Raw genomic sequence first — 23,273 nt, forward strand, 5'->3', positions numbered from 1 at the left:
TAGAACCTCTAGTATGAAGCTAGTGTGCTAGTCACTCAGCAGACAGACAGACACACACACACACACACACACACACACACACAAACACACACTCCAAGCACCCAGATTACAGTCTTATAATTAGTTGGATTCTGCTAGGAAAAAGGCAGTTTTCTTATATACTTGCCTGCACCCCCAAATTATTTCATATCTTCTGACTTTTGCATTTTCAAAGTCAGCAATTAAATTGTTTTACTTTAAAGAGTCAGTAACATATGGGAAATACTGACTATTTCACTCACTTTGGATACAATAAATAGTGAATTACTGGTCTTTTAAGGCTTGTTTCAGAGCACCAAGTATTTGTGTTTCCTAACTATGGGGCGTGATATCTACATTTAATTTACATTGGAAGCAGTACAAATTGTCTGTTTTGCTTTATGGATAAAGCCCAGCATGGTCAGAGTATTTCTTGTTTTCAATTTCTTCTCATGATATTCTCCTCTCGTTTTTATTTATTTATTTTTAAATAATTCATTTTTTTTTAGTACTGGGGATTGAATACTGGGGATTGAATAATAGTGACACTCTATTACTGAGCTACATCCCCAGCCCTTTTTAAAATATTTGTTTTGAGACAAATTGCCCAGACTGACCTTGAACGGGCAGTCCTCCTGCTTCAACCTGAGTAGCTGGGATTGCAGGCATGTGCCACTCCAACCTCTTCCCTCACTTTTTCTGTTCCAGCCACGTGGGTTTTCAAGATCAGAAATGTCTTCACCAGAGTGCTGTCTTCTCTGACTGACTAAAATATATTCCCCTGTATCCTTTACCTAACAAAATCTTGCTAATTTTCCCTTTTGCAACTTAAATGTCCCTTCTTCCAAATCCCAATCTAAATTGAGCTCCTCTACTATTCAATCATATTGTTCTGCATTGTAAGTTAAGATGCCTTTGGTTTTCAGAAGCTGAAAGACCAAACATATCAGTAGGGTCTTTAATACCAGCAATGTTTTGGGGGCACAGAGAATAACAATCACTACTATGTTTTTGGTTTTGTTTTTAATTTACCATCTTGACCATTTTTAAAAAATATCTTTATTTTTATGTGGTGCTGAGAATTGAACCCAGTGCCTCACGCATGCCAGGTGAGAGCGCAACCACTTGAGCCACATCCCCAGCCCCACTACTATGTTTTTAATGCTCACTTTATAAACCTTAAAAATGTATTAAACATATTTCTAGAAATACTGTTCTGGGGCTAGGGTTGTGGCTCAGCAGTAGAGTGTTCGCCTAGCACGTGCGAGGCCCCGGGTTCGATCCTCAGCAACACACACACACACACACACACACACACAAAATAAAATAAAGAAATACTGTTCTTTGTTATCCAACACAGTATTCACTAACCACATGGGGCTGTTGAGTGCTTGAAATATGACTCATCCAATTGAGAATTGAGTTTAAATTTTTTAATTTTTAATTAATTGAAATTGTAGAAAAACTTTCTTCAACTGTAAATTTTAGCAAATTTAAATATAGACCTAATTAAGAGTAAGCAAATGAATTGAGTATTATTAAATTGCCAATTTAATAATAAGAACACAGTTTTGATAAAAAGGAAAAAGGTTTATTGCTTTGCTAGTTATAGAGAAGCGCAGGGGAATCCAGTCCCAGAGATGGTGGTTCTGCCCAAAAATGAGAACAGAGGGCTTTTAAGGAAGCCCTTTCTCAAAAGCTGCACTCCAGGTGTGTTTTAACAGAGGTCCAGTCCCTGATGGTGTATTGAAATTCATTTGTTAATTTGTGAGATAGCCACTTCTTAGGTCTTCTGGTGACATCTCTTTCCTATGGTGGGTGTGCACTCAAAGATAAGATAACTTGGTCCAGGATGGGAAAAGGTTAGTGACAGGGAGAGGGAGAAGAGGAAAAGAAAAACATGTCCCTTTTTAAAATAAGCAGCAAGGGCTGTTTTCTAAAGGTGAAGTAAACCAGTATTATGTATATAATGGAAAAAATGTAAATTATCTCAAATTTTATAGTGTTTATCATTTGCAATGATAATATCTTTGATACATTGGGTTAAATAAAATATACTACTAAAATTTTTTTCATCTGCTTTTCACTCTTGTGATGTGGTCACTAGAAAATTTTAAATTACCCATTATTAACATTGTATTTGTATTGGACAACATTAACCACACACATTAAAATAGTTACACAACCAATAAATCAAAACATAAATTTAACAAGGTTTCCACTTAAGAGTTTTAAGCTGGGAGAAAAAAACAATATCAGATAGATATTTTTAAATCCTAGTGGGTAACACGGTTGAAGCTCAATTGGAGCTCAGGGCCAGAAAAGATAAAGTATTGGGTACAAAAGAATTTATGTGTAATATGAATTGAAATGCATTCTGCTGTCATATATAATAAATCAGAAAAAATTTTAAAATTTAAAAAAAAAGAATGCGACTGTAGTAATCCAGATGAGTAATGATAGTGGTTTAGATGGTGAAGAGATGGTGAAGAGAAGGGCATGCGTCTGAGAAAAAGTTGGGAAGTAAAACTCATACTCTCAATGAGATTCTTCTCCGATTTAGTAAAAACACTGATTATAAACGAATTTAATCAAATGCTATACTTTAATCAAAATATTGATTACAGATTTAATAAAGTTCTTCCACAATTTCATTAAAATCACAAATCTAATAGATCCTCTATACTTCAAAAAACTATTAAAAAGGATTACATGTTTTATCCCGTGATTACAGAATTCATTGCAACCTATTTAAACTGGTCACCATGATAACAGCGGTATGACTCGCACGCAGCAGCTGTCGGACGATGAACTAATGATTGGGTGAGATGAATGACTGAATGGAATCGTGCTCAACAATCTAGAGAAAAAAACAAGGCTGGCCAGGCCCCGCCTCCAGAGGACACGTCAGCCAGAGGCCCCGCCCACCGCTGGGCGGAGCGGCTACGCCTTCCGGGCTTTGGCTGGGACCCGCGCCAGCGCCAGGCTCAGACTCCAAAGCCGCAGAGCCCTGAAGGTCCCGCAGGCTCTTGGGCCGGCTGCTGCGGACACGCCAACATCCTCGGAGCTATAATTCCGAAGAGGGAAACAACAGAGCCATAGGCGGAGCTCGCGTCGGACACGCCCTCGCGGGCAGTGCTTCCGGGGCAGGGAGCGGGGCCTCCGGAAGTGACCGGTCGCCGTCTGCTGTTCGTTGTTTTAGTGGCTGACGGGAAGGAGAGGCCCGAGCTCCGACAACGCCGCGGGGCGGCAGTCACGACCAGCTCCTGGGCGGTCGCTACCTCCTGGACGAGCCAGAAGCGAGGACTGCCGGCTGCAAAGCTGCGAGCGCTATTCCCGCTCGCCTTTGGATCTCATCATGTCGCGGGGCTCTATCGAGATTCCCCTCCGGGACACTGACGAGGTAGGTGTCCAGTGTGGAAGGGGTGGGGGTCGTGAACTTGGACTATGACCCCCACCGACTTCGCTAGACTTCGTTTTCGAAGAGGGCACACCCTTCTCCCGCAGGAGCCTCGATCTAAATCCCCAGTCAAAGCCCTGATCACCTTCCCCCGCCCCTGCGCTGCATCCCGGCAGGTTTCTGGGGGAGTTCTTGAAAGTTCCTCTCCAACCTGTTTTTATTTGACAGTGCTCTTATTTTTCTCCCGATTCACCGGCGCAGGGGCGTGAGAGTGCCCAATAAACTGAAGCACCTCACAGATTACAGAGGTGGGCGCTGATGTCACCGTGATCCACCTGCTACTCGAACTCCTAGGAATATATAGCAGGTTGCCCCTTATGCATTAGAAACTCGAGTATGTCGTGGTACACTATGTGCGAAGTAAACTTAGCCACTACAGCGTGCTGATGGAATTAACCCCCTTTCCCTTACACTGCCTCATTCATGGGTGGCCTTTGGTTTGTCTGAGTAAATCTCAGCTTTGATGTTCAATCTTCTTGGATATTGCATGTACTTATTTTGGTTGGTTGGTTTGAGGTATAATATCGAGATATAATTCACTTATAAAATCCAGTTTTCTTTTGTATATATTCCCAAAGTTGTGAAACTATTACCTCCATCTAGTTCCAGAACATTTTTCTATTATTATTTTTGTTCCCACATTCAGTAATGATTGTGACACACAAATGCTGCTTCCATGATTTATGTGTATAGTGGCATTCAACTTTTCATGGCCTCTAGAGTCATGTTTCTCCAAGGTGTCAGACCTATGGCATCATTCTTCAGGGTGCTTATCAGCACTTTATTTGGATTTATAGATGAAATAGGGTTTTGTTTTGTTACTTTTGAGTAAACAAAGCATTTGTAGCATTTTATAGTTCTAGTATTTGGGGACAATTACCAGTGTTCTTTGTTTCTCTAGACTTTTACTTTAATGTGTTAGTAGTTTGTTTGTCCTGTGCTCCCTAAATATTAATACATATTGGCCAAAACACAGACATATGTTTTCTCTCAAATGTGGAAACTAGAAAAAAAAAAAAGACTTGAAAGTAGAAGAGGGACTTTTATGGAATTGGGAAGGGGGAGCAGGAGGAAAGGGGAAATAAGGGAGGTTAAGAAAGAGTAGAAGGGAGGGTGAACATTATCAATGCACAATATGTGCATGTATGAAATTGTCACTGAAACCCATTAATTTGTATAATTAATCTGTGTTTATAAAAACTGTGTGTTGGCTAAACCTTGTTGAAAATGAGTATCCTCTGTATATGTGTGTTGATATATAGTCAGGAAAAACTGAAAAGAAAAATAGGAATTTAAAAAATAAAAATAAGAGATAAAACCTACATTTTGTGTTTTAGGTCATCGAACTTGACTTTGATCAGTTACCGGAGGGAGATGAAGTTATCAGTATTCTGAAACAGGAACACACACAACTGCACATATGGATTGCTTTGGCGGTCAGTGTTCATGTAGCAAATAGTTTTTATTTGTTGACTGGGAAAATATGTGTTTTCTGTTTTGAGATGTAGCAATAGCCAATTTGGGTACATGATAAGTAAATCATTTATATCATCTGTATGGAAATAAATTATCACTTATTGAACAATAAGGCTAGTTTCTTAAGTGATATGCTACTCTGCTGGTAAATTAGTATGTATAAAGATAAAGGCAAAATTCATTTAAGTTAATAGTACTCCAACCCCCTAGTGACAGGCAAACCTTATCTCTTTTATTTTGCTAAAATTTAGTGTGTATTTTCTAGAATATATGGAAATGTAATCACACAATATGTACTTTTTTGTTGTTGTTCTGGCTTTCTTCTCAGCATAATTGGTTTGAGATGTATCCATGTTGTTTACTTCTTTTTGAGGCAGAATAGTGTTTGTTGTACAACTATACTACAATTTATTCACTTACTAGTCAACATTTGGATTGTTTCAAGTATTTTGCTGTTACAAATAAAGCTGCTATAAATATTTGTGTAGTTTTTTTTTTAATATGGACGTATGCTTTAATGATTCTAATTTGATCCTTTACCTTATAGCTGGAATACTACAAGCAAGGAAAAACAGAAGAGTTTGTAAAGTTGTTGGAAGCAGCACGTATAGATGGTAATTTGGACTATAGAGACCATGAAAAAGACCAGATGACTTGCTTGGATACACTAGCAGCCTATTATGTACAACAGGCTCGAAAAGAAAAGAACAAGGATAATAAGAAGGATCTTATTACACAGGCAACCTTGCTGTATACAATGGCTGATAAAATTATAATGTATGATCAGGTAAAACAAATCAAATTTCTTGAAATTTCTGAAAGGATAAAACTACCATATGAAAACAAAATGTGTGGAATAGGCAGCAGATGTTTTTGAAAGAATGTTTCTTAAAATAACCATGTTGATATAATCAAAAAAAAAAAGAAGAAGAAGGGTTCCTCATTAAAATTGGAATTCCTTCAATCCTTATACTTACTGTTGAAGTAATATAGACAAATTTAGTATGTAAAACGTCCTCCTATGTTGAATCAATAATTCTAACATTTCCAGGTGAAATTCAACCATATTTTAAGGAATCTTGAATATAGTTCTTTGTCATTGTTATTGGCACAGAGGTTTTACATTTTGGTATAATTTCTCATTTTGTAGTGAAGAACTGTTTATTGGTAGCTTGAACATTACAGTTGAGAGCAATAGCCAATTTGGGTACATGATAAGTAAATCATTTATATCATCTGTATGGAAATAAATTATCATTTATTGAACCTTCCTATGTGGTTTTCATTTTTATTTGTACATTTATGGTAAATTATTGTTTGCCCTTAGTAAAGTCTAAGGTGATACATTATTTTATAGAACCATTTGTTGGGAAGAGCCTGCTTCTGTCTACTTTAAGGTGACAAAATGGATCAAGCTGATGCACAATTTCATTTTGTACTCAACCAATCTCCAAATAACATCCCAGCCCTTCTTGGTGAGTGATCTTTGCAACCATCTTAGGAATCTAGTTTTTTCAGCATATGTCTAGACTGTATCTCTTCGTAATAGCAACTTAATAACTGAGCTGGACAGCAAAGTAGAAGAGCTTTATCCTGTTAAAAATAAAATGATCTACAATAGATTATTGTTAAAATTGCAAAAATAAAATATATACCAGTTAAAAGTAATTTATTTGCTTCCAGAAAGTCAATAAACAATCTATACTTAGACAACTCAAGTTGTTGCAATTATTCCGTTATAACATTTAATATAAAGACAGAACATCCTGTCTTTGACATAAATTAATATACTCAAATGGAAAACAAGTTTTTAATGTGAAATCGTGTTCATTATTTTTAAGTATTTCTTACTGAAAGATGTATTAAATTTAAGTAGTTAGTATAAAGTGTAGTAAATTTGTATTAATCAGACAGTGCATGTTTATTTTTTTTTAAAATCATTATAGGTAAAGCTTGCATTTCATTCAACAAAAAGGATTACAGAGGAGCTCTTGCTTACTATAAGAAGGCATTACGTACTAATCCAGGATGCCCAGGTAAAATAAAAACTTTATTTTAGGTCTAATCTGTATATGGCCCAACTTGAAATACTGATAATTTGATAGTTTCTTATGAAGTCAGTTGTGAAAAGGTACTATTGGAGTATTAAAATGACAGAATCAAGATATTTTTTCTCTTTTGGGATGTATCCATGGGGGGCAACCAGTGGTTTAACCCAGGGGTACTTAACCACTGAGCCACATCCCCAAATCTTTTTATTTTTTATTTTGAGACTGGGTCTTGCTAAGTTCCTTAGAGCCTCAGCCTCCTGAAAGATTATTTTTTCTTAGTGTTATCTTTGATTTAATAGCTGGATAATGGATCATATTATAATCTTTTGCCCTATACAACTTTTATTTCTGTTTTAGTCAGCCTTTTTTTAAACTTTTTTTTAGTTATACATGAATGCCGCAGTCTTGGCTGGGCACAGAATCACGAGCCACTCAAGCAGGAACAAAACTTTATTTTTGAAAAAGCCGCCAATACTCCGTAGGCGCCGGCAAGGCAAACCCGGTCCTCCCACGCGGGCGTCTGCCAGAACCACGCGTCTCAGGAACCGGGGGTCCCCCGGACCTCCCCCGGAATTTCCTCCTACTATCCTTCCCCAACCAATGGGAACTCTCCATGAGTCCTGTAACATGAGTCCGGTAGCAGGCCAAGGTGAACAGCGGGAGTCCAATTTCCATATGAATGTAAATCTTAACATAATTATATCATCTCAGTGGCTAGCTGGCGTCACTTTACAACCAAAGGTGCCATACATCGTATTATTTGCTTGTGGCTCCTAGCATTTGCCCCCTTCTGTTTAATTAAGCAACAAGCAATGTGGCTAGGGACGGTGCCTGGTAGGTTGTCCAATTCAACATATGGTTCTTACCCATCATGGGAGAACTGACCTTTAGGCGTCAGCTTCCTGTATTAGGTTGAATCCACTGTAATCAGATCAATCCGTCACTGACTACCGGTCCAGCATTCAGCCATGCTTGTGGATAGGCCTATGCACCAGTGGGGGGGTGAGGTTCTTGCCTTACCTCTGTTGGACCCCAAATTTTGCCTTGGTGCCAGTGGGGGGGGGGTGAGGTTTTTTGCCTCACCTCTGTTGGCCCCCAAATTTTAGACCATTACTACCTATAGTAATTTTGTTTCTTGAGTCGCCTTCATTTTGTGCCAGTTTCTCTGTTTCCCTTAGTATTTTTTTCTTGATGTTGGCAGGCTTGGGGAGGACTGGTCTTGTCATTTCTAAAGCATCTTTGAAGTTTATTTTGCCTGTTTTTAATACTCAATGGATTCATGCCTATAAAAACAGAATTTCAGACATTTTATTGATTTCTGTAACATAGTTATTAATGTAAATAAAACATTAAATATTATAATGTGCTGTACGTGTTTCCTAACATCTCAGAAGGGACCATGTGTTTTTAATTTAAGAGAATAATTTTTAAATGTATTTAATGATATAACAACCATAATATAGAAATATTCTGAACTTCCAATATCCTAGTGAATCATTTAAATAAATAGGAGAAATCATATGCCTTTAACATCTGTATACTTTTTTTTGTAAAATTATACCTTCAAGAGAAGCACTTGCTATGTGTTCATATTTTATCTTTTTTTAGTATTTCATTCCAGTTTTATTGTAGAATGATATTACATTGTAAGTATATATCAGTTTCCTTTTAAAAAATGTTATGAGCTTATTATAAATATAAATAATAGGCCATTGTGTATAGTCGTACCTGAAGTGAACAGTATTTAGTCAGTTTCATTATTTTTTATTTAAAAAAAAATAACATTAAGGAAGGGAAGAAAATCTGATCTTAGGAAATGCAACACTCTAAAATACATTCAATAACATAGTTTTTCTAATAATGAGAAATTCTAATGGAAATTAAGAAATTAATCATATTAAAGGACACTAGGGACCTAGAGAAAGTGGAAACTAGGAAATTAATCACATTAAATGCCATTTGGGATCTTTGAAAATCAGGTTCAGGTTTCTAGTAGACATTTCTCTTAGAGGTGGTCTTTTTCTTCTTGTATTTACAGATCACAGAAGTAACAAATAATGAACACTAGAGGGAGCCAGAGGCACAGGCCAGAGGATAAATGTCAGCAACTATGTTTGGGGAATAGCCTTAAAGGAATGAATCAGGAGAGGGCGCTCTGGGGGCGGCTCCGCCGCAGTCCCCACTCCCGACGCTTCCTCCCGCAGCTCCTCCCCGCCAGCCCCGGCGAACGCAGCTGGGCCCCGGGGACCAAGTCTGGGAGCCGCCAGGGAATCGGCGCAAGCCGCGCTTTTGCCGGAGCGGGGCCGGGCCGCGCCGCCGCCTCCTTCCGCCGGCCCCGCCGCGGGCCATGCATTCTTCCGGCTCCTCTTGCTCCCGCAGCCGGGGCCGACTCCGGCTAGTCCGAGGTGACACCCGCCGCCGCCCCGTCCCGGGCCGCGGGCTCCCGACCCCGCTCGCCCTAGCGCTCTGCCGCCGCTCGCCTCTCGCTGCCTGCCGCCCGCTCCCGCCGAGGAAGACAGAATGGACTCCAATGTGAGAATGGCTGCGACTTTGGAAGAAGTTCCACGAAGGGGCTGGATCTTGGTGAAAGCTCTGATGAGATTTGCCTTCATGATCTTCAACAACCTGGTTGCTATTCCATCCTACGTCTGCTATGTAATTGTTCTGCAGCCCCTTCGAGTGCTGGACAGTAAGCGGTTCTGGTATATTGAAGGAACCATGTATAAATGGCTTTTAGGAATGGTGGCTTCCTGGGGATGGTTCGCTGGATATACAGTGATGGAACGGGGGGAAGATATTAAAGCAATTTCAAAAGATGAAGCTATGATGTTGGTAAACCATCAGGTAACAGGAGATGTGTGCACACTGATGATGTGCCTACAGGACAAAGGACGGGCTGTTGCTCAGTTAATATGGTTGATGGATCATATTTTTAAGTACACCAACTTTGGAATTGTTTCTCTAATTCATGGAGACTTCTTTATAAGGCAGGGAAAATCTCATCGTGACCAACAGCTGCTGCTTCTCAAGAAGCACCTAGAAAATAATTATAGGAGCAGAGATCGAAAGTGGATTGTTTTGTTTCCCGAAGGGGGCTTCCTCAGGAAGAGGCGAGAAACAAGTCAGGCATATGCCAAGAAAAATAACTTGCCATTTCTTACACATGTCACTTTGCCAAGATTTGGTGCAACAAAAATTATTTTGAGTGTACTTGTAGCACGACAGGAAAATGGAAGTCAAGCAGGAGGAGATGCTAAAGAATTAGAGAGCAAATCAAAAGGCCTTCAATGGATAATAGATACAACCATAGCATATCCCAAAGCTGAACCTCTAGATATTCAAACTTGGATCCTTGGATACAGGAAACCAACAGTCACACATGTCCATTACAGGATCTTTCCAGTTAAAGATGTACCCCTGGAGACTGATGACCTTGCCAATTGGCTTTATCAACGCTTTATTGAAAAAGAGGACCTTTATCACATTTTTATAAAACAGGAGCCTTTCCACCTGTCAAGGGTCAGAAGGAAGCTGTTTCCAGGGAGATGAACCTCAGCAACACGTGGTTATTTCTTATATACTCTTTTGCAGTGTTGTCAGCCTGTATGTGGTACAACATCATTGAGTATTTTTACCATTGCCTATTTTAGGAATTGACTTGGACTTGTCAAGGTCACCATAGGAGTTCAGACTTTCATGAGTGTGCATTATTTTACATGTGCAAATCGGAATATATAAAAGAAGCGAAGGAAATTCAGTGGATGAATTAATATTTATCCCCCTTTGGGATATTTTAAAACTCTATTAAAATGAGGATCAGTAATATAATGACCTGCTGATATATTTTAAGAACTTTTCATGTTTTAAAGCGATACATTCTACCACATATAGGCAAACATCACATTTGGAGAAGAGGAAATCATAAAAATCATCCTGAAAGACTGTCTGAAAGAAACTGTTGCCACAGGATCTACCTGGTCATTTAGTTCAAGCTCAGAATTACATCTCTCCTAGCTAGCAGTCCCTATTAGAGCAGTGTGCCACAGTGCCCACATCTCCACCCATTTGGGCTGTGGTACTAGTAGCCATGAGGGGAGGGAGCTGGAGGCACCTCCCAAAGAGTGTTTTCCCTGTTGCTTGAAGTAACAAACTTCAGTCCTTAGCACCTGACCAGGTGCAGTGTTGATATTCTCTGTGGGGAGGAACCAGTGTCCACTGAACACCTCCTGGCATAGGCTCTGATTTTATGAAGGTAGCTCAGTCCAGCACCATGTTTACATGCGCTAGTGCTTTCCTTTCCACCAGGGTAGGGTGGGGTAGGGGCATCACCCTGTCTCTCTTTTTGTATAGAAGGCATATTATAGATTGATAATTGTATTTTACAAAATGCACTTTTATCAGATGCTAATATAGCAAATGATAGTAACATAGCCTGAAGACAAAAGTAAGCCTCCTCAGTGAGTCGGCTTCCCGGGGGCTCTCCTGTCTCTGCAATTTTGCCCGCAGCTGCTGTCCAGCACCACCCTGCATTGGGCACCTCCCTGACAGGGTGACCCTATTTGTCACTAGAGGCTCCCTGCACCCCTCTTTGACATAGTATCACTAAATGCATTTGGGGATGGATGAACAAATTAACATAAAACATTTAGATGATCAATTTAAGGGAAAATAGACTAGTTCATTAGGAAAACAAGAGCTAGAGCCAGACATTGGCTTCTACTGGTGACTGGTTCTCAAGTGGCTCCCCTCCATATCTGTATAGACAGCAGTGTGTTCCAGCATGTATCAAGGAGCTGCCCCTCTCGGGGTTGGTGTAACGAGGAGAGGCCTGCACAAAAGGCTTCCCAGTCTCTTCCAATTGCTTTTGAAGAGGGTAACATCAAGTTTCTGTTATTTCTAGAAAACTTTTTTTTCCTTTTGGTCAGTATGTTTATGTGATGTACCTCACAGGAGAACCAAACTCTTCTCAAAAAAATGCTGGCCCTACATCAGTGTTGAAATAGAGAATGTTTTCAGTTTAGGGTTGTAAGATTAAGATCTAATAAGTCCGTGGTAGTTTTCTGTGATTTGAGCACTATAGACTCCCCTGTTGTCACAAATTACAAAAATAACAATTCTGAAAAGTAGGCTGTAAAATAAAAATAAAGGCTAATGTTTCTGTTTTCCAGTGAACCAAAAAAAGATGTGAATTTTCCCATAGTTGTGTGGGAAAGATAAAGCAACACCAAATAAAAGCCCACAGCAGCTTCATCTTTAGGATAACTCAATATATGTGAAAGGGAAGGATGCATTAACTGAAATACCTCATTGAATATTATATTATACTATTAAAATGCAGAAGACAGTTTTGATATGTTTGGTTTGGTAACAATTGTTATAAAATGCAATTTTCTTGAAACTGAAGCATTTCATTATGTGTTCTACAGTGACAATGAGTAAGTGAGACCAGTCTCACTTGTAAGGTGTCAGTGATGATAGGAAGCCAAAGAGAAGCTCAGTGATGCTTCTGGTTGAGATCCAGCAAACATTACTTAATTACAAGATGAAATGAATTGTTCATTTGAGATATTAGCCATCTGGGGAGAGGTTGCTCACTCTTAAAAAATAGTTATGCATAGTCCTAGCTTCCCTCATTGCAAAGCAAGTCACAGGGTAGAGTGAACAGTTCTCCTATTTTTTTTAAAAAAAATGTATACATAAATGTGGCTTAGAGCCATTTTTGACATCGCTGTGCTCCAAAGGAACATGACACTGTTAAATTTACTGTACACATTAAACTTTCCTGTAAGATGCTTTATTTTTCAAGTGCAGTATCATTTCCACAGTCTTTATAGATGTGAGTTAATTTTTGAAAATTGATCCATGAGTTGTAAATAGATGTGTATTTGATCTGCCCTGCCCCTCTTTGATTCTTTCTAATATGTTCTTTCTCTTCCGTTTGCAAATGTATTTGTTTGAGAGCCTTGATAGTGCTTTCCTTGTCAGCAACTGGAGTTCACCTGCTGTACTAGGAAATATAAAGAGAAAAATCAGTGTTCTTCTATGGCAATCTGGGGAAGCAGCAATATGCCACTATACAGAGCTGAATAAAAATTCGTATTTGAACTTTCTTTGTAAAGTGAGATGAAAGGAGGTCATATATTTTGTCAAGGGGAAAGAAAACAAAACTATGCCAGTGTTATACCAGTGGTTCTTTAGAATCTCAGCACTTCTTGGTCTCAGCTGGACTGCCTAGATTCCCACAGGAGATAGAGTTGAGAGCTCACTGTTGGGATCCTGGCATCACCAAGAAACAGTGATAGAGCATCTGCTTGGCCACAAGCAGATTCCGTGACTGCAAAAGTGACCAAGCCAGCTAGTCACTCTTAACTTCAGAAACAATTATCGGTGATGAAATATACACATGATAGATGGACTTAAAAGCAATAGAGGGTAAAGAAAAATTACAGAGTAGAAAATGATGTTTTGGAGGAGCAAACTAGTTGGTTGAGAATTTAAACAGAAGATTTTTTTTAAAAAAAGATAGCTGAGTTCAAACCTGTCATATCATTAAGTAGTTTTTGGTTTTTGATATTCAACCAATCCTTAATTTTTCACAGTAAAGGAACTAAAGATTACTGGAAAATTAATTACTGGATACTTAATCCAGTTATAAGTCATAAGGAAGCCCAAAATCTTATTCCTGAAGAAGTTTGAAGTTTTACTTTTTATCAAACTCTTTTTTCCTTCTAGGGATGCTTGCTAATTTAAAAAAAAATGATTTGAATTGTTTATTAGCTTTTTCTTGCCTGTGTATGTAGGACTGTTAATGAGTAGTGAAATAACATGGAAAGACCGAGAGCTATGAGGAAGAGGAAACTCCAAAGCCTGAAATCAATGGGCTGGAAAAGGCATCCCTGATTATCAAGAATAGGTTGTACTGATATCGTTATCAGCCTTTTTATCAAAATGAAATCTTACATCACCCAGTGTAAGCTTCAGAACATCATCCTAGTGTTGCTGCCATCTGCTGATGCTGAGGATGGCCCTTCATTCTTTGTTCATGTTGCTTACTTCTTGTGGATTTGTCTTAGTAGTGTTTTTTGACAATCACTTCTCTGAAGACTCTTCTAAACTAGTTGGTCCTGGTTATAATCATAGAATGTAGTCTTTAATCATGGGTAGTCTTCTTAGTATTCTTTTTTATATTTAAAAAGGAAATGTTTTATTTGCACTACTGAATAGGAAGAGTTAACTGTTTTCTTTGTTCTTTTTCTGAAGTCACTACATAGGACTTCACTCCAGAGTTACCATTGAGTGTGCTCAGCTCTAGTCCACAAAGGATGGATAAAAATGGTTTGTTTAAAATATTTATATTTTTTTCCTTTTTTTTTTTTTTTTTTTTTTTTTGCCCTGCAGAGCTATGAGCTTTACATGTGTTAACATGCCAGGCAAAGTCAAAAAGGAGCACAGGGCAGCAGATATACTAGTTCATTTTATAAGGGGTAGAGACTAAGATGTTTGGGACCAAAACACCTACGTTGTGAAATTCTGTATCACAGAAGAGCCAGTGTACTCTGGAGCAGTTATTGCTTGGTGCTTTGTTGTAATCATTTTGCACCAGTCCCCAACAACTAGGAACTGGGCCCTAGGAAAATGCTGGAGGTGCTGATCTGTTGGGGGAAGGTGACTGTAGCCATATAGAAGATTAAATATGGGTTTTTCTGTAAAATGTTCATCTGAGGATTTTTACATTTAATATTTTTAAGACAGTTTAAAGAGCAAAAAATATTAAGTGTATTCTAATTGCAAAGTATGCACACATTTTGAATGGCTTTATTTTTATTGTGTAAAACTGTTGGACACATGACTGTGATGCACAAATTCTTTACATGTAAAGAGTCTATGCATTTTACAGTAACTTATTTTATGATTGGGTAATGAGACAGTTATACTTTAAACTGCCATTATTTTTGTTAATTGCTTTCATTTTCTTTACAGTTATTACAAAGTTGTATTTATTTTATACAGATGGATTTTCATTTTCCTGATGCTGTAATGTTTACTTCAACTTGTTTGACCTTTCTTTGTATATCTGCATGTTGTAATGTATGAAAAGAATGAATGTAAAGGCTGTGGCAACTGTAATTAATTTTTGTAAAGGGCTGGTCACACATGGATCTGGTTTATGAATGCATTCGGGATGATTTTAATAACCAGGTTGCATTTTCAGAAATTTAGACATGAACACCAAAAGAAGCATTTTCTTAGCAAAAATTAATAGCTGGTTCTTTTTTTTTTTAACCTAGAGAAAATAAAGTTGATTTTTTCCAAGTACAGTGCTTTAATTCTTAGCAGTGGGGATGGTCTGTGTCATACTGGAGCTCTTTGGGCATTAATACCTGTAGGCCTGTGCTTAGGGCCCCTCCTGCAGTAGCATGCTGAGAAGAGCAGGCTGAAACATCCAGTGAGAAAACTCTGAACCTCCTTCCCTGGGTCAGAGGGTCTAACCTCTACTCTTCATTCTCCTGGTGTGCCAATAAGTGTTTAAAGGTCCACTATCTCAGAAAAAAATATATATTCATACATGTTACACAAATTTGTTATAAATTTTCCTGATAACAAGGATGTGTGACACAAAAAAAAAAAACAAAATAAAATATCAACATTGTATATAAACTCCACATAGCCAGTTGATTCTCACAAGATTCTTAGTTGCTTTTTTCTGAACCCTTTAGCCAACATACAATTGCATTTCAACATGAGTTTAATTATGGTATTATATCCTACTCCACTTGCTCATCTCCCAGGAAATTTACTGTCATTCAATCTAGGATGTGATCTACTCTTAAATTCTTTCTTACTCATAATACAAGACCATTTTTTAGCTTTATCACTAATTGTAAGTTTATATAATTTTAATAACAATTATTTAAGAACTGCTGGCAAAACCCTGAAATTTAATGATTGGCCCTTGGAAGCCAGTTGTAGATGTCACCAGCACACCATTGCCCTGTTCTTTTTGTTTCATTTTGTTTTAACTATTAATGTTGAATAAACTTCTTCCAGTTAATTTGCTCACTGTTCTGAGAAAATTTCTATTATTGACCCTAGCAGGGGATTGAAGGGTAGGAAAAGCATTAAGATCAGTCCTACCACATGAGCTTTAGATTTTGAGGAATCTGACAAAAGCAAACTTTGCCTGAAGTACAGGGGAAGTATATAGTTCTCAATTCGGTTTTATGCTTTCATTTCTCAAAGTAAAGTAATTGTGGTATAGGCATCTCTAAGATTATGTTTTAAGCATATAAAACCTCAGTTGTTCAGTTCCTTGTAGAATGTTTGATCCGACTGAAAATTTTAAATGTTTTAAAATATTTTGCACAATCTACCAAATAAGTTCAATAGTTACAGTTCAGTCTACCTCTTTTTTCTGGCTGGATTTAGGCTACTGTTTTGGTGAGGTTCTAATTTCTTTTCCCCCAGACGTATTTTATGTAGAAGACAGAACAGATTGGGGGCAGAGGTGGAATGCAAATTTGAAGCACCCAGAGATCTATCGCTGACCAGCCCAATTCCTCATGAGTTGGAGGGGGGGGGTTGTTTCTAATACCTACTTAATATGAAAATGTTCGTTTTTAAAATGTTTCTTCCTGCTGAAAAAAAAATGTATTTTTAAATGGAAAAACAGAATCCTCTTTTGGCTCTAAGAAGTCAGCTGTGTGAACAGGCGTGACCATATCATAACATGCTGATATGATAGAAATCAATAAATTTTTACCTCTCCAAAAAAAAAAAAAAGGAATGAATCAGGAAGATCAAAATTAAAAAGTCGTTATTTATTTTTTTCTATCGCTCATAATATAAGAAAGAAATAAAAATAAGTATCCATAAAAATGTATTATGAGTACCATAAAAAAATACAATAATTTTTCTTGGGATATGTCATGAAAAATGTTTATAAGGAAATAAGCTTTGTGACGGATCTTGGAGAATGGTAAAAGATCAGTAAATATAAACGCAGAGGTCAAGATGAATAACACTGAGGCAGGAAGAAATAATTGTGCTGAAGCGAGAGATAAATATGAAAGAGTATCTGGAAATTGTGTACCTTGTCAGATGATAAAGATTCCTTCCCTACAATAGATTCCTTCCCTACAATATTCATAACAGACTCTGTCTTTTGGTAAACCTCTTTTACCCTTCTGTAGACTTGAAGAGGAAGATTGAAAACTGCAATTACCAATCTTCACTCTGCTTCTTTCATCATTTATAAAAAATTAAAATTGTACTAATTCATAGGGGTATAATGAAATTAAGCAAGTTAATAAAGACAGAGAATTTGTAACTGTTCCTGGAGCATATTAAATACTATAAAGATGCTTCTTCTTGTTGATGCCATTGTTGGTTATTTAGTATCCATTCAAATACTCTGTTCTTTCCATGAAGAGTTTTCTAATCTCTCCAATCCACTCTGATCTTTCATTTCACTGTACTCAAATTCAATTTTACCTAGATAATATTTAATATTTCTCCAATTATTTTGTATGTCTTCATGTTGTGCCTTCACTAGCTCATATTTTTCTTGGAAGGGACCATCAAATACTGGATACTCATTTGATGTGTTATGGAATCAATAAAATTGAGGTCAGCTAATGGACAGTGAAAGAATGTTGTACATATCTTAAAAATGAAAAAGTGAATAGCATGAGATGTAATTACCCATTAGCTAATGGAAAGTGAACATTATAAATAAGCTCAGGAGACATCTGAGCAAACATGCTCAAATAAACACAGCATTTTACTATTTCAACATTATTCAGTAGTATCAGGGAATATTTATTTGACATCTACAATTTCCTATACATTTACTCACAATAAATTTGAAAATAAATTTATTTAGAATTTTACAACAATATTAGAGGGTTTTGTAAATGATTGAGGTTCATAGAGTACATTTTTGTTAATAGTGATAAAGTTAAGATTTAAATCTATGTTTACCAAACTTCAAGTATGTACTGTTTTGCCTATTACATCTTCTACTGATATAAATAAATTGGAGAAAAATAATTTTCATTTTTTAGATTAATATGGCATATAATTATAGAGTGAACAAATAAAATGAAAACAAGAAAAATAAAAATGAAGTAGGAAGGATGGATATGATCAAAACATGTATATGAGTTTATGAAAACGTCACAGTGAAACCCTCCATTTATACAATTAATGTGAGTTTATAAATAATGTTTACAAATAATGTGAGTATTACATAAAAATCTGCTCTTTTTGTTTATCATTTTCCAACAAATGTTTATTAAGCACTTATACTGTTCCAAGCACACTTCTAGAATTTTGGATTTACATCTGTGAAAAAACAAAGATCCCTATCCTTGAAAGAAATTACGAGTATGTGGGATGGGACATTGAGATAGTTGTAGTATTGAATAGGTTGATCAAGATAGGCCTTATGGGGCTGGGGATGTGGCTCAAGCCGTGGCGCGCTCGCCTAGCGTGCGTGCGGCCCGGGTTCGATCCTCAGCACCACATACATGTGTCCGCCGAGAACTAAGAAAAAATAAATAAATGTTAAAATTCTCTCTCTCTCTCTCTCTGTCTCCCCCTCTCTCTCTCTCACTCTCTCTTTAAAAAAAAAAAAAAAAAAAAAGATAGGCCTTATGGAAAATATTACATTTGAGTGAAGACTAAGGGGATTTTTATCTCTAGGAAATATAGGCAAATAGTATTCCAGATGGAGGAAGCTGTCATTAAAAAAATTTCTAGGGAAATATGCTCCTGACATGTTTAAGAACAATAAAGAGTCCACTCTATCTGGACAGAAATGAGAGTAGTAAGAGAGAAGCTGGAGGGGTGAGGGTACGGGTCATGGGGAGACAAATCAGGTAGGCTCTTATGGGCATTAAAAGTTGTTTCTTGGAGGCAAATGAGGACCTTTTGCAGAGTGAGCATAGGAGTGACATCTTCAGATGTACAGTTTCAGTTTAAAGTAAATAACATAAAGTCATAGAATTATTTATTTAATTCAAAAGCAGGAAGCTAGCAAAGATGAAAAATTGGTTTCACCTCTAAAACATCCATGTAAATTTTTTTTCTTAGGTTATCAAGGACTTATTGCATATTCATTAAACTCTTTTTAAATTAATGACAAATATCACACAGATAATTCTAATTTTAATAAAGGTAAATAATTCTTGGCTCACCTAGGGCAAGAATAATACTTTAATATCTAATCACTAATTTTTTGTTATTAAATACAAATATTAATAATAATTTAAAATGTGTATTAATTTATCCAGTCATTATAAATCAACTGTCATAATAAAATATTTTGGTTAAACTTGTTCTAATATGCATAATAGTTGGGCTTTGGGGACGTCTGGAGAATTTGGTGTAGTTTGAAATCATGAACCTCCTGCAGAGCATACATGAGCAGTCTTAACTACAGAAGTTTCTAGTAATAACAGTGTGCAAGGGAGAGAGAGAGAACAGGAAGAACCAGGACTAAAACTGGCTACAGACCAGATGGGAGTGAACACTGGCAGATCCGGTGTTCGCTGTGTATGGCGAACTTCTCTACTGAGGACAGCACTGACAGATAACCCAAGGCAGGGAAGCCAAATAGGCTGCTACATTGTTCACCTACTATATTAGTGTGCTGGAGTTACTAGGTGGATTAAACAACACAAATCTATGTTCTCACAATTCTGGAGATTAAAATCCAAGATCAAGGTGTTGGCACGTCTGGTTTCCTCTAAGGCACCTTTTGTTGGCTTCCAACTAGCTGTCTTTTCCTTATGTTCTCACATAGTCACCCCTTGCTCTGTGTGTTGTCTGTATTGTATGCTCTTCCAGTCATATTGGATTCAATCCATCCACATGTCCTACTGATATAAATAAATTGGAGAAAAATAATTTTCAATTTTTAGATTAAGATGGCATATAATTATAGAGTGAACAAATAAAATGAAAACAAGAAAATAAAAATGAAGTAGGAAGGGTGGATATGACCGTAAAGTACCTCATCTCCAAGTATGGTCACATTTTGAAGCACCAGGGTGAAGATTTCAACATATGAATTTTTATGGAGTATGAATCAGCCTATAACACCTTGCATCAAGATCCAAATGATCTATCTGGTTGAAACAAGACTCAGGTCTGGAGTACTCAGTTACCTAATTAAGCTCTAGGTAAAACAGGAGACCCAAAATAGGTTTTTGTTTGTTTGTGGGAGTAGCATATTTGTTATTACAGATTTTGGTAATTTAAAAAATGTCAAAACAGTTATCCTGGAAAAAGCAGAATTTTGTTGTACTTTCTTGTATTTATTATAATAGTCTTAATTTTTTTTAGATTCTTAAGAAGCATTTAATTAATTTTTCTTTATAAAAAGTCTAGGAGAAATTGGAGTAGAAGTCACCTTCCTGTCTGTGACCAGATGGAAGCCTTTATCAGAAATCAGCAGCCATGGTCGACCAATAAATGCATTTCCATGAAAACCAGGAACAAGACAGGGCAACATTTTTACAAGAATTCTGGAGATTTTAGACAATGGAATAAGGCAAGAAATTATAATAAGTTCCGTAAGTGTAACCACGTCAACGACCCAGTGCCAGGCACTGTCCTGAGTTCATTACATGAGATGGAGAAACTAGAGCACAGAGAGGCACAGCAACTCTCCCAAAGTCACACAGCTTCTGAATGACAAAGCTAGGATTTGAATCCAAGAGATCTGGTTCCAGGACACGGATGTTCCTGACTTAGGAGACGTTGTCTCTCAGGTGTTGGAATAGAATAGAAAACTTATCACTTTTTGTAGATGATGTAGAAACCCGGTACCAGACGATCTCACGCATGCGACCGTCCGTCTTGAAATTACACTTCAAGGTCACCGCGTCCCCAGCCACCACAGGGGGCAGAGGCTCAATGTTAAGGGTCAGGTAGCCGGGAGCCAGGTCCAGGATCGCCGCGAGCAGCAGGCAGACGCCGCCGCGGAGGCTCGGGGCGGCTCGCATGGTGCCCGGGAGCTGGCGGCGGTGGCTGGGCGGCGGTGGCGGCGGCGGCGGCGGCGGCGGCGGCGGGTCCCTTCGCCATGGGCTCAGGCGCGCTCCTGCTTCCAGCGCCGGCCGAGGCGGTGGCGGGCAGTGCGGGGCGCCGCGACCCTCTCGCCGGCGGCGTCCTCCTCGGGGCGCGCAGAGGCTCCGGGTCCTCGCCGCGCACGGCGCCCACCGTGGCCCGGAGTCCGATCGGCGGCGGCAGCGCCGGAGTTTGGAGCCGAATCCAATAGTCTTAATTTTTAACTGGCCCCTAAAGTCAGTCTGCCTGTGACAAACCACGTGTAAGAGCTAAGAGAGCAGCCAAGCCAAGTGGGTATACACTGGAGGCCCAAATCTGCACCAAATCAGAAAACTGCAGCCCAGTTATAGGCTTGAGAAGAGAAAGAGAAGCAAAGGGAAGGCTACCACTTTGGACTGGGAATGGCAAGCACTTATTCCAGACACATCAGATACAGGAGACTTGAGACACCAGGTTTCATCCATCACAGAATAGGCCCATCATAAGATAAATCCTAAACAACATAGTGGAAAGACATAGGCTTCAAAGTGGAAATATTTTGCACTCATATGTACATACATATTTCCATACGTAAACATGCTGATTTGTGAGCCTGTGGGAATGTGACCAAAATTCTCTGGATCTCAATGCCCATAAGTATCTCCATAAATATTAGCTGCTTTTCTCCTCTTGCAGTTGAGTAAGTCTACAGGAGATAGTTACCATAAATTATTAATTGAACTAGTGAAAAAGAAAGCATAAAGAAATTAGTCCAAAAAAGATATAGAATATATCTTCAGCTACCAATTCCCAAAAAGTTACAAGTAAGATTTAGTTTCCTGATGTTGCATTAACGGTTATGAAAATACCAAAGAATATTTTCTTTCATTTATATCCAATGGTGAAATCTCCCCTGAGCACCAAATATTAGATTATTTTGTCAAGCTTAAATATTTGCTATTGCCATAGAAGCATGATGTTGACATTTCTGGTTGCTAGGAGCATCATAGCCTTGGATGCATATACAATAGCTTTCTCTTGGCTCAAATAGGGGAATTTTTTTTTAATCAGTGTTACTTTCTTTTTGTATGCTGGTAATAATGGAAAATATAGATTTGCTATGTAAATCATTCATGAAGATCTGAATTCACTAATCCAAAGAAATAAAAGCACCAATATTTAAGGATTTAAGCTTGAGATTTCTTTCTTTCAGCCAGTCTTTCTTTCTTTCTTTCTTTCTTTCTTTCTTTCTTTCTTTCTTTCTTTCTTTCTTTCCTTCCTTCCTTCCTTCCTTCCTTCCTTCCTTCCTTCCTTCCTTCTCTCTCTCTCTCCCTCCCTCCCTCCCTCCTTTCCTTCCTTCCTTCCTTCCTTCCTTCCTTCTCTCTCTCTCCCTCCCTCCCTCCTTTCCTTACTTCCTTCCTACCTTCTTTACCCTCTTTCTTTCTCTCTCCTTTTTTTTTTCCAGGATCTTTAAGTGTAAATAAATGCTGGGCATGATAGTACATGCCTGTACCCTAGCATCTGGGGAGGCTGAGGTAGTAAGAGGATCACAAGTTCAAAGCCAGCCTCAGCAACTTAGTGAGGCCTTAAGCAACTTAGGGAGACCCTATCTCAAAATAAAAAATACAAAGGGCTAGGGATGTGGTTCAGGGGTTAAGTGCCCCTGGATTTAATCCCCGGTGGAGGGGGTGTGTGTAAATAATTAAATAAATAAGCTCCTTGAAATGAAACAAATGTCCATAAGTAGCCTGGATATATTCTGCTCTAAACACATTGTGGAGCACCATGATATTATTAAAAAGAGTAAATTATAATTGTGCCAATTGAAATAATTTTCACCAAGTGTTGTCAAAATGAGAAAAGCAAAATTCATCAAATTATATATATCAATGTTCATGGCAACACCATTTATAACAGCCAAAAGATGGAAGCAACTAGCATGTCCATTGACAGATAAAAGGATAACAAAATTCAGTGGTGTGTGTGTGTGTGTGTGTGTGTGTGTGTGTACATATAGGATTCTACCTTATAAAGAAAGAAAATTATAAAACATGCTACAACATGGTTGAATCTTGGGGACATTATGGCAAGTGAAATAAGCCATTCTCCAAAATGAATACTGTATGAACAGATATATATGAGATACAGATATATGTGAGTAATCTAATTTATAAAGTCAGAAAGTAAATGGTGGTTTCCAGAGACTGGGGGAGTGGAGA

At 38.0% G+C, this 23,273-nt stretch overlaps 2 protein-coding genes across 2 annotated transcripts; both read left to right on the forward strand.

The window, feature by feature from the left end:
• Positions 1-3,089: 3,089 nt before the first annotated feature.
• LOC308642336 (RNA polymerase-associated protein CTR9 homolog) lies at positions 3,090-6,995 on the forward strand. Its single transcript, XM_081281209.1, has 5 exons — positions 3,090-3,421; positions 4,816-4,914; positions 5,502-5,741; positions 6,312-6,429; positions 6,901-6,995. The coding sequence occupies exons 1-4, from the start codon at positions 3,377-3,379 to the stop codon at positions 6,348-6,350; spliced, it is 423 nt and encodes a 140-aa protein (XP_081137335.1). The 5' UTR covers positions 3,090-3,376; the 3' UTR covers positions 6,351-6,429; positions 6,901-6,995.
• Positions 6,996-9,264: 2,269 nt separating this feature from the next.
• LOC308641456 (acyl-CoA:lysophosphatidylglycerol acyltransferase 1-like) lies at positions 9,265-14,389 on the forward strand. Its single transcript, XM_081280146.1, is given in 3 exon segments — positions 9,265-9,410; positions 9,517-10,477; positions 10,480-14,389. Coding segments are annotated over 2 exon segments (1,128 nt in total). The 5' UTR covers positions 9,265-9,410; positions 9,517-9,525; the 3' UTR covers positions 10,656-14,389.
• Positions 14,390-23,273: the final 8,884 nt, after the last annotated feature.

This window comes from Spermophilus citellus, assembly GCF_964194105.1.
Source record: "Spermophilus citellus genome assembly, chromosome: 2".
NCBI classification, from domain to species: Eukaryota; Metazoa; Chordata; class Mammalia; order Rodentia; family Sciuridae; genus Spermophilus; species Spermophilus citellus.

Coding starts and splice junctions, on each gene's coding strand:
- LOC308642336 (XM_081281209.1), top strand. CDS start 3,377: ATGTCGCGGGGCTCTATCGAGATTCCCCTCCGGGACACTGACGAG. Junction 3,422..4,815: donor CCCTCCGGGACACTGACGAG/GTAGGTGTCCAG, acceptor TTTGTGTTTTAG/GTCATCGAACTTGACTTTGA. Junction 5,742..6,311: donor AAATTATAATGTATGATCAG/GTAAAACAAATC, acceptor ATTATTTTATAG/AACCATTTGTTGGGAAGAGC.